This window comes from Trichomycterus rosablanca, chromosome 2, assembly GCF_030014385.1.
Source record: "Trichomycterus rosablanca isolate fTriRos1 chromosome 2, fTriRos1.hap1, whole genome shotgun sequence".
Classification (NCBI taxonomy): Eukaryota; Metazoa; Chordata; class Actinopteri; order Siluriformes; family Trichomycteridae; genus Trichomycterus; species Trichomycterus rosablanca.
Genome location: NC_085989.1, coordinates 15,939,574 through 15,955,312, shown reverse-complemented (window position 1 = coordinate 15,955,312; position 15,739 = coordinate 15,939,574). Strand labels below are relative to the sequence as shown.

The 15,739-nt window shown below is 42.3% G+C and overlaps 1 protein-coding gene across 1 annotated transcript in view; it reads left to right on the top strand.

The window, feature by feature from the left end:
• Nucleotides 1-15,739, top strand: part of nedd9 (neural precursor cell expressed, developmentally down-regulated 9) — a 62,292-nt gene that overhangs the window by 17,766 nt on the left and 28,787 nt on the right. Inside the window, exon 2 of the mRNA XM_063011952.1 lies at nucleotides 11,921-12,313. Within this exon, the coding sequence (XP_062868022.1) occupies nucleotides 11,921-12,313 (393 nt within the window). The remainder of the gene's footprint in view (nucleotides 1-11,920; nucleotides 12,314-15,739) is intronic.

The window sequence follows — 15,739 nt, the reverse complement described above, 5'->3', positions numbered from 1 at the left end:
CGTGGTTTTGCTCCACTGGTGGAAAGCCTGTCTCGCTTTGGGCTGTGGTTTTAGTTTGGTTGTTTTTTTGTGTACTTTTTGAGTTTTATTACTTTGTTTATTCATTATTTTTTATTTACCTGTCTTTGTTTTGATGTTTTGTTTTCAGCCAAAGAATTGTTCTGCCTTGGCTAAGCCTTCTGTAATTAGGTGGGTGTGAGACCTCTCCAAGTCTCTGTCCAGCCAATAGATAAACAGGTGTTGAGACAAACTTTGGGAAGACATTAAGACCACCTGCCTATTATACTGTCAAAACAGCTCAGATCCATTAAGACATGTATTAGCATGGGTACTTTGATTGGCCTGTAACTATGCAGCCCCATACACTGAAATGTTTGATGTGTGTTGAGACACATCCCCCTCATTGCTAGTATTAACTTAATCTGCAGTTTGAGCCACAGTAGTTCCTTTGTTGGTCTGTACCAGGCACTTTAGGCTTCATGTCCTAAACAGGTGATGAGTCTTGGCTGTACAACAACCTGTTGGTGGTTAATGGCCTGTCCCTCCTTGTACCACTGCCCTTGTAAAAGTCAAAGTAAATGTAAGAAACACTGCATACCGTCCCAACTTATTCTGATTTGGGGTTGTATTATTCGTGTCAGTCTTTAAACTATGCATTATTTCCAACTGTCTTTTATTGTTTTAATGATGTCCCTTACAAAATGTACAAAATAGCCACCCTCAAACCTAGTCGTTCATGTCTGTGCAGGGCTCTAGACTAACTTTTTGCACTGGTTGCACTGGTGTGCCTAACTTCTTTTCTTAGGTGCACCAGCACAAAAGTTTGGTGCACTAAAATTTTCGACCGCATCGCATTTAACACCTCAGAAGCACAATTCTACAAGAAAGGTAACTTACTGAAAAAGTGTTGTTGCTTAAAGTGCTTCACTGAGCTGAAATTTAAACTCAAGATAAATGAAATAAAAAGAAAATCTAAATTAAAAGTGCAAGTGTTTTAAGGGCTTCAAATCTCATTTAATAATAAGAATATTATATATGGTTAATGCAGTAACGAGACGCATATTATTGACATAGGCTACATGACATTATTACATTTTGAGTCAGTTTGCTGCTGATATTTTTAAAGTGCCTTAAAAAAGATGAACTGTGTGATATGAGGTGGTAAAAGTGACCCGGACAGAACGAACAACGCTTAACGTGAAATATAAACAGCACACGTGAAGTAAATCCAGCTAAACACAGATACATGTGGAGCTGTTAGACTGGGTTTGATGGTTATTTCACACAGATGTTTGTTTGTATAATGGAACTTTAATGATGTTTTATCTATCGAGTCGAGCGCTGAGCAAATTGGTTATTTACGTCGATAGTCGCGGTGAAAGCGAAGCGCAAAACTCTTCTCACGTCAGTGAACTAAAGAAAACAACAACTGAGACAAACACGTCACGTCTTCTTATCACCGATATTTGATTGATGTTTTTACATTAAAACCAACATCTGTAACAGCAGCACAAATGTTCACACATATCCTACACACTCCGCCATGATATTACTACTCTTAACTTTCGCTGTGTAACGCCCACCGTTGAAGACGCTGGTCCCGCCCTTCACTATCTCTGATTGGTTTAGACATATAGATATGATTAGATTATGGGCCTAATGTGTGTCTGTTGTTGCACCGGAGACTTCACTCAGAGTAACAGAGACTTTTTTTTGCCTCGAACGGCTGGTCGCATCATTGAGAAATTAGGTCGCATGTGCGACCAAATTGGTCACACTCTAGAGCCCTGCTGTGTAGAGACCTGGTCGGCAGATAGCACCACTAGGGCTAGCATTATACACCTCTGCACCACTCAATCTCCTAATAAAATACAATAAAATAGTATAGAAAGACAAAATCCACAGCGTAGAAATCATCAAGACAAGCCTAAGAATAGAAATTCTAAGCCTATGAAGCAATTTAATGATGTGCAGCTTGTGTTAAAAATAGGTCACCTTCCAAGAAGTTCACAGCATGTGTTATTTCCTTCCTTCTTCCTCTGCTAACTGGTACTCATGTGTAGTATGTAAACAAATAGTGTTCTTTTTAAACAAGTTCATCCAAAACACAGGAATCACTCTGTTAAGCAGTTAAGTTGGTTAAATGTTGTTATAAAATACCATAATTCCCCTTCAGCCTAAAACATGTTGATAGTGAGACAAGCCCAGTCATTTTGAAACTTGTGGTTGAGAGAGCAAATTAACCAAACCTTGCAGAATAAATATTGAAACCTGTGGTCTCATTTTGAAAGGCCGCCATGGTAACTTGATTGTGTATTAAATGCTCGTAGGTGGGGGGATTTTTTTGCATCATCAGAATGCCATCAGAGTGTGAAAGCGGGCTTGACTCATAGTTCAGAGGAAATGGGTGGTACTATGTGAGAAATAATGAGGCAGTGTCTTGACTAGTGAAGTTAGTTTGAGAAGCTAGATTGTTAGGTCATTTTAAATTTTGCTTTCATTTCTGTGATTACACTATATTGCCAAAAGTATTCACTCACCCATCCAAATCATTGAATTCAGGTGTTCCAATCACATTCATGACCACAGGTGTATAAAACCAAGCACCTCGGCATGCAGACTGCTTCTACAAACATTTGTGAAAGGATGGGTCGCTCTCAGGAGCTCAGTGAATTCCAGCGTGGTACCATGATAGGATGCCACCTGTGCAACAAGTCCAGTCATGAAATTTGCTCGGTACTAAATATTCCACAGTCGACTGTCAGTGGTATTATAACAAAGTGGAAGCGATTGGGAACGACAGCAACGTAGTGGTAGCCACTTAAAATGACAGAGGTGCATAGTGCGCAGAGGTCGCCAACTTTCTGCAGAGTCAATCACTACAGACCTTCAAACTTCATGTGGCCTTCAGATTAGCTCAAGAACAGTGTGTAGAGAGCTTCATGGGATGGGTTTTCATGGCAGAGTAGCTGCAGCCAAGCTAGGGATGCACCGATCCGATATTAAGATCGGATATCGGTCCCGATATTACCAAAATGAGATGGATCGGATATCGGATAATTAAACCGATCCATGGGGCCGATATACGTTCACTTTAGTTCGTTTGCGACGCATGCTAAGCCCATACAGGACGCACTGCTGACGGATGGCGTAGAGCACAAACAAAAAGAGCAACATGGAGCGAGCCAAAGAGTCAGCTGCATGGAGGTATTTCACGCTTGCTATGCCAACAAGTTCGATGGCAACATGTTTATTACTCAGGTTTAGCTGCTATATTTTATTTTGAATTACTGTTTGCACTAAATATTTACGGATAAGTTTATTTGAAAAAGTTATTTAAGCTACTACTGTTTTTCTCATTGTCAGCAGCCACATTTTGGGTGTGTTCGAAAACCTAAGGAGCTGCCTTGCTGTCTTACTGTCTACATAAGCGGCTGCCTCAGTAGAGAGGATTCTAATAAGTCATCAACTCATAAATCAGGTTATTCGAACGCGCTACTTACACAGCGATTCCATCGGATTTAGCATCTTAGCATTAACGCTAACGTCAATATAACATTTCCCTTCATGTACCGATAACCGTTACATCTCCTGACAAGCTCGAACTTGCAAATAAAAACACTCGGTACAAGTTTATACAAGTTAAAAATCAGTAATATTTTATTTACGTTTGATAATACTCCATTCGTTTCTCCGCCCCGTCAAGCCATGTTTATTTTTCTGTAAGAAAAGCGCACCCGACCCGCAATGAATGCTGGGATTGCTTTGGTCACCAAGGCAGCGTCGGATGCTCACTCGTTGAGTGAAAATAACACTGAAATATGAAGATGCCTGTTTATTATTTTATTGACAAATAAATAGCAGTTCAGTACATTTATATCTGTGTTAATTATATTTTGTTTTGCAAACTTAGTAATGTTTAAGTCGATCCTGATGCCTTTCCCACATAATAAAGTATACGGTTTATTAATTCAACAATGGTATCGGATCGGTATCGGGTATCGGCCGATAGCCAAAGTATATGTATCGGATCGGTATCGGAACTGAAAAAGTTGGATCGGTGCATCCCTAATCCAAGCCTTACATCACCAAGCGCAATGCAAAGCGTTGGATGCAGTGGTGTAAAGCACGCCACCACTGGACCCTACAGCAGTGGAGACGTGTTCTCTGGAGTGACGAATCACGCTTCTCTGTCTGGCAATCCGATGGACGAGTCTGGGTTTGGTGGTTGCCAGGAGAACGGTACTTGTCTGACTGCATTGTGCCAAGTGTAAAATTTGGTGGAGGGGGGATTATGGTGTGGGGTTGTTTCTCAGGAGTTGGGCTCGGCCCCTTAGTTCCAGTGAAAGGAACTCTTAATACTTCAGCATACCAAGAGATTTTGGACAATTTTATGCTCCCAACTTTGTGGGAACAGTTTGGGGATGGCCCCTTCCTGTTCCAACATGACTGCGCACCAGTGCACAGAGCAAGGTCCATAAAGACGTGGATGAGCGAGTTTGGTGTGGAAGAACTTGACTGGCCTGCACAGAGTCCTGACCTCAACCCGATAGAACACCTTTGGGATAAATTAGAGTGGAGACTGTGAGCCAGGCCTTCTCGTCCAACATCAGTGTCTGACCTCACAAATGCGCTTCTGGAAGAATGGTAAAAAATTTCCCATAAACACATTCCTAAACCTTGTGGAAAGCCTCCACAGAAGAGTTGAAGCTGTTATAGCTGCAAAGGGTGGTCCGACATCATATTAAACCCTATGGATTAAGAATGGGTGTCACTCAAGTTCATATATGTGTAAAGGCAGACGAGCGAATACTTTTGCTAATATAGTGTATCGTTTTGTTTAGATTGTTTAGTCCCTTGGCTGGGACAGATTACAAGCAAGGATCCTAGTCAGCTAGATTATGGGTCTGAGCTTAATAGTCATTATTGTGATGGCGAGTAAATAGTACAGGAAGCTAATCCATCATGGGGCCTCAGCCATCCCTTCATCCCAGACATATGTCTGTATGTAGACGCTCGTCCAGCTGATAGCACCGCTGGGGATTCTAACCATTACTCCCTGTGATAGTAGGCTAGCATAATTCACTGCTGGGTCACCCGAACTCCTGCTAACTAAACATAGTAAACATGCAGTCTATTGTCTGTATGTATATGTGCAGAGTTTAACTTGAGTCAGACTTCATACTGACACATAACAGTGATTTGAATGTGAAATAGTTTTAGACATAAAAAACGTATAAAGAACATTCAAAAACTCAATGTTGCTGTACACAGCTGGCGCATGTGCACTGAGGGTGGGTCGGGGGTGTTTCAAATCAGCATTCTATTCGATACGATGTACTTCTAATCCAGCTCTGGTTGCAGCGTGTCTTTTTACCGCTGCGCTACCTGAGCGTCTCTGAAGAATAATTTGAATGAATAAGACACCAGACTGTGTTCTTGCTTTGTGCCTAGGACCTCAGTAATGCTGGAAGAGCCTTCTCTAAACACATTCTGTTGTTAAAAACACATATTGATTTGGCCGCTCAGGTGGCGCAGCGGTAAAAACACACGCTGCAACCAGGCTGGGATCTCGAATGCATCGTATCGAATCTCAGCTCTGCCTTGCCGGCTGACATGAACAACAATTGGCCGGTTGTTCAGGTGGGCGGGACTAAGCCGGATATGGGTCTCTCTCTCTGTCAGAATGGTGCAATTACGACCTCTGTTGGCTGATTAGAGGCGCCTGCACAGAAATGGGGAAGGAGTGCTCTTAGGGTGTGTCTCTCCGTACACAACGCTAGGTGGCACAACACTCGTCAATGTGTGGGTGATAAGATGCATGCGGCCTGCTGCCCACTTGTCGGCGGGAGTGTGGGTTAGCTTCGATCTCCTCGGTCAGAGCAGGGATCGGCATAGGCAGAGAGGAAGCACGATGCAATTGGGCAATTGGACACGCTAAACAGGGAGAAAAAGGGGAGAAAATGCATTTAAATAAAAAAAAAAAACACATTGATTTCATATAAGTGATTGTATACATCTGTTAGCAACTGATATGGCAGAAACAGCTGAACTTATTAGCAGAGGTGTCCACATTGCTTTGGTCATGTAGTATACGTGACCATAGCCTTAGATGTGGTCAGTGGCTCTCCAGTCATTGCAAGCCTGTGGAGGATTGGTGAATGAATACACTTAATTACAGATCAGTGGTGGTCATTGTTGATGCTGATCATTCCAGTCCAATGATGCCACGCATCAGTAACAATATGAGCACAAAGCAGTCAACTCCAGATGTATCTAGAAGAACCAGAGGGCTCACGTACACACAATCCATTAAGCACGTTTACACCTCAGCCTGGGAACAGCCTGTTTTGTTTTGGCTAGCGGCTTTTTTCGCTCACCCGCTCAGCACGACCATGAAGCCCAGCCATGTGGTCCTCATTAGCGTCATTAACATAATTATTTTCTATTCTTACTCGCCTGAAATGAGGGCAAGTAACTGTGCTGGCTCACTCAATGCCCTCCCACCCCCACCCTCTCGAGGGTACTTTTGAGTGAGTCAGTTCTTATTTTCTCCCAGCGTCATTTCACAAGAAAGGCTGGTTCAGAGTACCAGCTCCCCGCTGAGGTGTGCTATGTATGCAGGCACGTTGCCTGAGAGGGCAAATTTCTGCACGTGTGTAAAGTCAGCTCATTTACCCAATTACTTTTTCATCATTGCGTAAGGTCAGCACAGATTCCTTTGTGTACGCAATCATTTTAGAGCTGTCCGGGTCAGCGAAATATAAAAAACGTCTTCTTTTTTTTTTTTTAGAACAGTATGAGTCATGTAGAGAGGGGACATGAGAGCTAAAGGTCTGTGAGTGCTAGGTGCTGACCTGTGTGTCCTTATCACACTTATCATGACTGATACGTTTTTTTGGACATTCTGTTTACTTTTCAACCCGATGCTAATGCTTAGAAAGCTGAATTATCTGGCTGAGGAGTCAAGAATCCCGGATAATCATAGATACCAGGACCTGATTGCTATTTCGAGAGACATCCAGGGTAGATCTGTTTGCTTCAGATTGTGGAATGTCCTATAATCCATCACTCTACTCTCAGTGGTTCTTGTAGCATTGTGGTCTTGTAGTTGGTTTCTATGCTTTCTAATGTTAGCATTGCAGTCTATGCTGGGATCAGCATCATATATCATGTGTATACTTCTTTTACTCTGGTAACATTCTTACTGGCATCTCTTCTATTCAGCTTTAAAACAATGTTCTATTTTTGCAAGGCTTGTAAAAGTGGTAGGAAAGATGATAGATCAGGGAGACTGGGGCAAATAACAGTTAGCTAACATGACACTTGAAACCAAGATTCCATTAAGTAGGATGAAGATGTTCATTTTGTTTTTACTACCACTTGATACTGGTTAGGGTCGTGCTGGCTGCTTCTTTTAGTGTCCTCACCACAGACACACAGACAGGACTCTAATCTATCGTAGGGCTTCCATCGACAAATCCGGATCTTACTGGAGGCAGAGATGGGGTCGCACGTAAGACTTCAGACTCGACTCGGACTCGTTTCAAATGACTCGGACTCGACTCGTGACTCGCAAAAAATGACTTGTGGACAGCAAAAGTCAGCAACATTAGTTACGTGTGACAATTTTATATATATATATATATATATATATATATATATATATATATATATATATATATATATATATATGATCCAACATCATTCTGATTGTGTCATTTTCTGCTCTCTAATAACGCTCCGGCCGTCTTAACCCGCAACGCACGCAATGGCTAAATGTTCCAGCTTCCAGCGAAGTGATGAACTTACATATTATTTGTTTATTTCTATGCTAATTGGGCTAGCGTACTATACCAGTTCTCCTGATATAGAGGTTGTAAAGATTTTTTTTACTGTGTTTAACAGTTTTACAGTGTTAAAGGTGGTAGGTTTGGCCCCAGCCTTCGGTTAGTCTCCTGCATGTGTCTGTGTTGGTTTTCTTTAAGTAGTCCTGTTTCTCACCCACCACCTCCACCACCACCAAAGCACGCCAGTAAGTAAATTATCTTTTTTAAATAAGATAAATGAAAAGTACCGAATTGACATATGGGTGCCATGGTGCGGCAGCTGGTAGTGATGATGGCACACTACTTCAGGGACCTGTGTTTTAGGATTGGTTTCAATGTTTCGTCTCTGTGAAGTCTAGCAGTCTAGAAATGCATCAATATGGCAATTCTGGGCAGTTGACCCCTGCAGACCCCTATTCTGGCAGAGAAAGACTGTACCTAATACACGTGTGTAGTAGCTAAATGCTTCTTTTCACTTGCCCAATGCACATAAGGTTTACACAGGGATCAGTATTTTGTATGGAGAGTCACACACTGATCTCTATTATTCCCTGTTATGTTGGTGCTATTAACCAGCCAGCAGAAGTCGCAGTTGCAGCAGTAATAAGGAATCCCTTTGGCTCAACCCTCTCAGGCCGGTCAGCCGATAGCAGAGCTGAGAATTGAGGTCCAGAGCTCTTAACAGAAATCGGCTAGTGTGTTTTACCACCGTCCACTCAAGTACCTTAAATGTAAACAATTATTGTAATAAAATAAGCATCTAGACTTTGTTACATTGGTCATTTGGAGGTGTCTGCTCACTTAACATAGATGTACACTGATCAGCCATAACATTATGACCACCTCCTTGTTTCTACACTCACTATCCATTTTATCAGCTCCACTTACCATATAGGAGCACTTTGTAGTTCTACAATTACTGACTGTAGTCCATCTGTTTCTCTACATGCTTTGTTAGCCCCCTTTCACCCTGTTCTTCAATGGTCAGGACCCCCACAGGACCACCACAGAGTAGATATTATTTAGGTGGTGGATCATTCTCAGCACTGCAGTGACACTGACATGGTGGTGGTGTGTTAGTGTGTGTTGTGCTGGTATGAGTGGATCAGACACAGCATCGCTGCTGGAATTTTTAAATACCGTGTCCACTCACTGTCCACTCTATTAGACACTCCTACCTAGTTGGTCCACCTTGTAGATGTAAAGTCAGAGACGATTGCTCATCTTAGTTGGTCATCTTCTAGATTTTCATCAGTGGTCACAGGAAGCTGCACACGGGGCGCTGTTGGCTGCATATCTTTGGTTGGTGGACTATTCTCAGTCCAGCAGTGACAGTGAGGTGTTTGAAAACTCCATCAGCATTGCTGTGTCTGATCCAGCACAACACACACTAACACACCACCACCATGTCAGTGTCACTGCAGTGCTGAGAATGATCCACCACCTAAATTATATCTGCTCTGTAGTGGTCCTGTGGGGGTCCTGACCATTGAAGAACAGCATGAAAGGGGGCTAACCAAGCATGCAGAGAAACAGATGGACTACAGTCAGTAATTGTAGAACTACAAAGTGCTTCTATATGGTAAGTGGAGCTGATAAAATGGACAAGGAGGTGGTTTTAATGTTATGGCTGATCGGTGTATATGCATTGTAAAAATCAAACACTCTGGGGTTAATAGCTGCTGTATGAATGATTGCACCTGTATTTGTCCTAACACAGCATTACAGTACTGATACATATTCATGAATCAGCATACAGATGCTACAGCAGCACGGAATGGGTTGAATTATTCAGGATGTTCCTCATCTTGGCACCAACAGCAATGAACGTTCAGCTTCCCTTTCATATCAGGATCTCAGGGCATTTGAGCATGACTATCTGGGCTCATTAAGCTATGCAAACAAGACAGACATTCTTATTGGTTGGCATTAACCTCTGAGATCATGGTCAAGCTCATAGTACTTCTCACACCAAGGAAAAGAGAAGTAGACAATAGGCATACGACCACACATCCGATCTGAGATAATTATGTCGCCTCAACTGGGAGTTTCACATGGGAACAGTTTTCTTCTAAAGCTGTGAGGAAAGTTGACCATAGAGACAGTTGACAAGAGACAATGCCAGCAGAAGCTTCCGGTCAGTGACAATGTGCTAATTGAATAGATAAGACTGTTGCATCAATGGCAAAAGGATTTTAGAATACAGGGAGGGGGCTTTACTCTAAGATGTCTCAACTCTTAAGAGGCATAAAATAAATGCAGACCAACACAATGAAGATTATAAAGTTTATGTTTTTTTTTAAATTTATTTATATTTTTTCCCCTCTTTTTCCCCCAATTTTTATCCCCCAGTCTAGTCGTGTCCATTTACCCTGAATGCGTCCTCTATACTGAGACCCTTCACCGCTGACTGAGGACGCCTCTCAACTGACATACGCCCCCTCTGGTACGCACAGTCAGTACAGATAGTGCATTTTTCACCTGCACGAGTCGAGTTCATACACTTGACGGGCACTGTGTACGGAGGGCCACACCCCCATCAGCATTATTCCTCAACCCTGTGCAGGCGCCATCAGTCAGCCAGCAGGGGCCGCAGTCGCACCGAATTTCTTACCCTCTAATCCCAATCGTTGTTCATGCAGCCGCCGAGCCTAGTAGGAAAGGCAGAGCTGAGATTCGATACGATGTATTTGAAACCCCAACTCTGGTGAGCTAGCGTACTTTACCGCTGCGCCACCTGAGCAGCCCAAGTTTATGGGTTTTTTATGGATATGTAATGGGACGGGTTTTGCCAGGCCCTTCAAGCACCAAGTGGAGTCCCACTCTTGAAAGAATTGAAAGTGATTTTGCAAGATATAAAAGCATTTGCAGAATGCAGAACCAAGGTAAAATCAATACTATGGCTAAAAGACAATGCCACAAACAAAAGGGGTAAAAAATAGTGACCAAAATAATGGAAACAAGGTAACAAACTTTCTCAAAGTAAGAGTGAGAAGTTAATATATTAACATAATAGAATATTAAAGATACAGTGGTCTGAAACATTCCACAATAAGCAGGTAATTTGACAACAGTTGAGGGAATCATAATCCACAAAAGGCTGTACAAGAAATGATGGGTTGTGGCTTACCACTGTGTCCCAAACCTCATGAAAGATGTCATTCAGTTAAAAAAACTGAATGAAAAAATATACCTTACATTATATTATGAAAAGATTCAGGGAATCTGGAGAAATCTCAGGTAGGGTAAGAACTGAAAACACAACTGAATGTGTGTGATCTTTGAGCCCTCTGACGACATGCTACTATGACAAATATAGCCACTTAGGCTCTGGAGTACTTCAGAAAACTGCTGTCATTTAACACAGTCTGCCACTGCAACTAGAAATGCAACCAAACCGACATCAAGACATCAATTCTATGCAGAAACACCAGTGTTCTCTGGGCCTAAGCTTATTACAGATTGACTAAAAGACAGTGGAATTGTGTTCTGGGGTCCAATAAGTCCATGTTTCAGCTTGTTTTCTGAAAAATAGGATATTACATTTGACAAAAAGGACCATCCACACTGTAATCAGTGAAAGCTGCACAAATCAACAACTGTCATGATACTTGCTATCAAGGCGGCGTCTTTTCTTGGGATGTTAGTGGTTATTGTAACAAGACAGTGCCAGGCTTCATTCTGTACGCGCTACAACAGTGTGGCTTCATAGACACAGAGCGTGTGTGCTTGACTGGCCTGCCTGCAGTCCAGATCTGTCTCCTATTAAAAATTGATGGTGCATTATGAAGAGAAAAAGACAAATAGCAACTGCATATTACAAAGCAGCTGTAGTCGATGGAACACAGTGCAAAACATGCCTCTGTTCCAACTTTTTGGAGTGTGTTGCAGGCATGTTGATCAGTAACAACACTGGAAATCTTTTCTTTATACTTTTGTCTGTTAAATAAAAAAAATCAAGGGAATTAATTAATAAAAAATAGGTTTTTACATGTCCTGGAAAGTTTGTATACACATTTGACAAGAGACATTTGGCTACTGTTATTTATTATAATGTAGATACTGATTATATATTTCTTCTTGCTCAACAGAACCAGATGGCGAAGGCTCTGTACGACAACATGCCCGAGTCTCCAGAGGAGCTGGCGTTTCGCAAAGGCGACATCCTGACAGTGATCGAACAGAACACGGGTGGCCTCGAGGGATGGTGGCTCTGCTCCCTGCATGGGCGCCAGGGAATCGCGCCGGGCAACCGCCTCAAGCTTCTCATCGGGCCCATGTTTGAAAATCAAGCACTGTCCAAACTCTCATCATCTCCTTCACCGAGTCTGGCACACCAGCAGCACAGTCCCCACACACCCCTGGGCATGTACCAGCCCATGCCAGGATGCCAGGCACAGGGAATTTATCAGGTACCACCCAGCCAGGACGTGTACCAGGTGCCACAAAGTAGTGCGCTGGCAGCAGACGGGATGCCCTGTATGGTAAGAGACTATTTAGGCTTTTAAGTCATGCATTGTAGCACAGACAGAGCCAATAAGATAATACAATGATGAGGATGATGAAGTGATTATGACACACTGGATGGCAAAAAGTATGTGGACACTCTTCCTAATAAATTGCTCAGGTGTTTATGCCACACCCACTTTTACAGGTGTAGTTAAAACATTGTTATTAACCTCTTTATGCTGCTCAGGGTTGCAGTGAGTCTGGTTTCACGGTGAAATACTGCGCAAAAAGAAAAAGCATTTGTTATATAGAAACAATTGTTTTTATCAAACTTTTTGGCAACAGTTTAGGCCCTGACCTCAAAACCATCACAGATGTGCTTTTGACTAGGCTCAAATCCCCACAGGCACACTCCAGAATCATGTGTAAAGCCCTTCCAGAAGAGTGGAACCTGTTATAACCAGTTGACAACATTTCTGTAAGTGGATGTCAGAAGCCCACAGGCTGGTGTCTACATACTTTTGATCAAATAGTGTGCATTTCTACATTCACTTTAATTGCACGTTAAATGCTGAAAAGCTTCTGACTCACAAGGGCTTTGGCTGTTCTGCCATTTGCCTTTAATTACAGGAGTTATTTATAATGTTACATGCAGTTTTGAAGAATGCTAAAGTTGGTGGTTGTAAAACTTTTCCTTCATGTTAGTTACATTAGCCCTGTCTTGAATGGTTGACCACCCTTGATATAAGTTAAAAAGTGTGGATTTTTTAATGGGATATTACTCTAACCTCAACAGCTGGATATTGACTCAGCACTAAACACGTTTCAGTATTCATGCTGCTCTGTTCGTCGTTTTATGGTCCTAATTGAGATGAAATCGAAGCAGGCTCTGCATCCGGCCAAAGCCACTTTCAGACTCGAATGGCAGCAGCAAGCTGGGAGTGTCTTGCCTTCCCACAGGTCCACACATGTTATGTTTAGCTCTCTTTTTCTGCTCTCAGATGCAGTCTGTCTGACAAAAACCCACAAAAAGTCCAACAAATGGGAAGAGAATGCTTATTTGTGGGCATCCATCTGTTTGCAAGGAAAGCTAAATCTGTCTGACTGAGAACCTGCTAGAACTTCATTTGCACACCGATCAGCCATAACATCAAAACCACCTCCTTGTTTCTACACTGACTGTCCATCTTATCTGCTCCACTTACCATATAGAAGCACTTTGTAGTTCTATGATTACTGACTGTAGTCCATCTGTTTTTCTACATATTTTTTTAGCCTGCTTTCACCCTGATCTTCAATGGTCAGGACCCCCACAGGACCACTACAGAGTAGGTATTATTTAGGTGGTGGATCATTCTCAGCACTGCAGTGACAATGACATGGTGGTGACTGTCCACTCCTACCTAGTTGGTCCACCTTGTAGATGTAAAGTCATAAACGTTCGCTCATCAATTGCTGCTGTTTGAGTTGGTCATCTTCTAGGCCTTCATCAATGGTCACAGGACACAGCCCACAGGGCGCTGTTGGCTGGATTTTTTTGGTTGGTGGACTATTCTCAGTCCAGCAGTGACAGTGAGGTGTTTAAAAACTCCATCAGCGCTGCTGTGTCTGATCCACTCACACACTAACACACCACCACCATGTCAGTGTCACTGCAGTGCTGAGAATGATCCATCACCCAAATAATACCTACTCTGTAGTGGTCGTGTGGGAGTCCTGACCATTAAAGAACAGCATGAAAGAGGGGTAACACAGTATGCAGAGAAACAGATGGACTACAGTCAGTAATTTTAGAACTACAAAGTGCTTCTATATGGTAAGTGGAGCTGATAAATTGGACAGTGAGTGTAGAAACAAGGAGGTGGTTTTAATGTTCATTAATACAGAGTTGCCCTACCACCCTCTGGGGCAGTACACTCTGGGGCAGTTTTTTCTAAAATCATATTGATGGTTGGGCATTGGTGCATCATTTAACTGCAGAACAGATGGCACCAGGGTACATTGTACGATGATCCACCTCACAACATACAGTTGTTAAAGGACCTGTTGGTAATGTCCTGGTACCAGATACCACAGGATGCCTCTAGATGTCTCAGCATGCCATTAGGCAGGTGGTTGTAATGTTTGGGCTCATCAGTGTAGAATAGTAGTGTCCAGACTATTTATTTTTCAACACAGACTATGCACAAAATGACCAAAGCAATTTAACTAATAAGGTGTGCAGAGTAATTACTTTTTGTTAAAAATAAGACGAGGGACAAGGTTTAAAGACCTCTCCCATGCAGGCTTTAGTATTGCTCTGATTAGGATGCAGTAGTTCTATTAGAACAGTGGTGGGCTAGTTTAGTCCGGCCCGCTGAGTATTTTCAAAACTGTCCTAAAACCGCATTAATTTCACCTTTTTCCTGCAATATCCTGCGTTTCAATTGATTCCACTAGATGACCACTACCAAACTTTGCTAAAGCTGAGTCTATCTGGTCTACGTACAAATATTCATTCGACACATTTGCCATCGAACTGAGCCCACTTACCCCTCTGGAGTCACCCATCAGGCCAGCATGATCTAACCACTTAGCTGGTTTAAAACGTCACACATAAACCATCAACTTATGTCAAAAGTGCTGCTTTAAACGCTGAATTGTTTTTTTTAGACGGCGATACACCTAGTAGAAACAAAGATAAAAATACATTAAAAAAATCACATTCACGCATGTGTAAACGTGCACATAATGGGTTTCATTTATATTCAAAATATTCACCCTTTAATCATGAAAATAAAGGTTTGAATGTGAATTTATATTAGTTCCAAACCCCCACCCCTGCACCCACCCGGCCCGTCTGTCCATTTTTAAAACCCAGTGTGGCCCTTGAGCCGAAAAGTTTGCCCACCCCTGTATTAGAAGTTCATAAAGATGCATAAATATTATTACTAGCAAACACACACAACTATTGTACACAGCTGATCACATTTAGACCTTTGACATAAAGCAGATGCTTTTATCCAAAGCGACTTACAATTGCAAATTATGCAGTTCAAACAATTAAGGGGTTAAGGGTTTTGCTCAGGGGCCCAACCGTGGCAACTTACCAATGATGCGGCCTAAACCTGGACTTTCTGACCACTAGTCCAGTACCCTGATCTTTGAGCGACCACTGCAAGTTACACCTAAGTGTTAATCTGTGATCATTCATTCTGGTATTTAAAATACTCCCCGTCTCTGGCTATAAATTTTACTGCATTTTTCTTTGTGTGCTAAGCCTGTTTTCCAAATGTAAATTGCTATTTTTGCTGCATGTGGTGTTTTGACAACCACTAAATAAAATCACGGTCTGCCATTGCAGAGAGGGTGCACTTATTTGCTGTTTTCCACTGAGGCTTGCAGTTTACCAGACATAGCTCGCATGAGGTAAGAGGGTGTGTCGTAGCCATAAATGCGTTGTTTATGCGAATGTCTCTCAG